Source organism: Dipodomys merriami, unplaced genomic scaffold (assembly GCF_024711535.1).
Source record: "Dipodomys merriami isolate MVZ:Mamm:240054 unplaced genomic scaffold, mDipMer1.0.p SCAF_13, whole genome shotgun sequence".
Lineage (NCBI taxonomy): Eukaryota > Metazoa > Chordata > Mammalia > Rodentia > Heteromyidae > Dipodomys > Dipodomys merriami.
In genome coordinates, this window is record NW_027202604.1 from 41,040,191 (window position 1) to 41,041,997 (window position 1,807).

The window sequence follows — 1,807 nt, forward strand, 5'->3', positions numbered from 1 at the left end:
GCTGTGGCAGTAAAATGACCATAGCCAGGAGTGGGAGAGGAAAGCTTCTCACTTCATATGCCGGGAGAACGAAAGGTGTTGTCCCAATGTCCCTATCAAACCATATCCCCAGTGACTTCCCTTGTACTTGGCCTCACTCTCCCATAGTGCCCCAGGGAGGGGAAACTCCTGAACATGTGGCACCTTGGGGCTGTTATAGATCTAAACAACAACAGTGGGTTAACTAGGCTCTGACCGGTGAGAACACACCACACATCTCCCTTGAGGACCCATTCAGAAATTTTAAAACATTCACATTCCACAACAAGTATGTATTTCAACTGCCTTTATTTCTTAGCCATACATATATGTCAAAGTAATAAATATACTGGGAAAAAGCCATAATTCTACATTGTAACTGGAGTCACCTGGCACATGGTGTATTTCACAATGCATTATCTAATTTTGAGGACATACCCAACTCTGAATAATTAAATATTTACTCTCTACCACACATGGTTCTCACAAAGATGATCACACGTTTATCAGCACTGATCAACACCAGTGTACTGACTGTGGCATAAATATGGCCAACAAGAATCAGGATATAAAATAAAATTGGGTCATCATTCCACATAATTCGTGAGACATGGATACTGTAGAACAAAATGGACATCACCAAAAAGAAACTCATGAGCAGCAGAATGGTCTGGGTGGCCCTTTGCACTGGGGAAGCATTTGGAGAAAGGCTGGTGTGGTGAAGATGCTGGGACCACCTCTTGTGCCTGCACAGGAGAAGGGCCATGTACCCACTGGAGAGGAACATGAGGCCCATGAGGAAGACTTCCCGTAAGGTCAGCAGTGTAGAAAATACCTGCCTGAGAGTGTGAGAAATGGGACAAACGGAGCAGGATTTAGATACATAGACAAGATTGCTGGAGGTAAAATTGGGGGTACCAATGACAGACAAAAAGATGTGACTGTTCGCTAACATGTAGAAGACCCACAGCACAAGAACAGAACACAGGTAGTGACGTGGCGATTTACTCTTGAACTTTGCCAACCAAGAGTTTCTAGGGCTGAGGGTGATGGCCTGGAGGACGCTCAGCAGACAGGTGATGCAGACAGACAGGGCCCTAATAAACCTGTGTAAGTAGACAAGTGATTTACATGTGATGTCATCCCAAAAACCCTCCCAGTACATTAAAATGTCTGTAGCTATGAACGCTGCGGTTATCAGCATCGCTAGGTGGGTGAGAGCCAAGAGCCCAATGGGCAGGTCGGTGGGCTTGGGATTGTGCTCAAGAAGGAAGATGAGGATATGGAAGAGAAGGAGGATGGCATTGGCCAAGATTCCAATGGCATATTCAAAGAAAATGGTGCTTCTGATAACAGTATTCTGGTACAGATCTTTTCTAATCATTCTATGTGATAAAGAAGCATATATTCAATATCTATGGAGAAAGAACAAAATACTTCATTATGACAAATCTTACTACTTCATTAATCTCAACTAACACCAAAGGCTCTGTCAAAATAAAGAATAACAGTGAAGCTCAAAACACACATCACCATTGTTTCATGTGTACATTCAAAAGGATGATAATAATAAAATAACATGATTTTGAAAGGTGGACTGTTTGGGTAGATCCAAGTGATGGGGGTTACAGAACGAGGTGACAAGGGTCTAATGAGATCAAAGTACATCATCTATATTTATAAAATTATTGTAAGGAAACCACTAGGAACAGGGGGTGGAGGAAGGGGATCAGAAAGAGTAATTCAGAAGCCGAATTAATTAAAGTGTGTTATATGTGTGCACAGAATA

General features: G+C 42.4%; 1 protein-coding gene across 1 annotated transcript; it reads right to left on the reverse strand.

The window, feature by feature from the left end:
• Positions 1–388: 388 nt before the first annotated feature.
• On the reverse strand, positions 389–1,518 carry LOC138824863 (vomeronasal type-1 receptor 94-like). Its single transcript, XM_070019263.1, has one exon. It carries the CDS (start codon positions 1,400–1,402, stop codon positions 479–481), a length of 924 nt encoding a protein of 307 aa, XP_069875364.1. The 5' UTR covers positions 1,403–1,518; the 3' UTR covers positions 389–478.
• Positions 1,519–1,807: the final 289 nt, after the last annotated feature.

Coding starts and splice junctions, on each gene's coding strand:
- LOC138824863 (XM_070019263.1), bottom strand. CDS start 1,402: ATGATTAGAAAAGATCTGTACCAGAATACTGTTATCAGAAGCACCATT.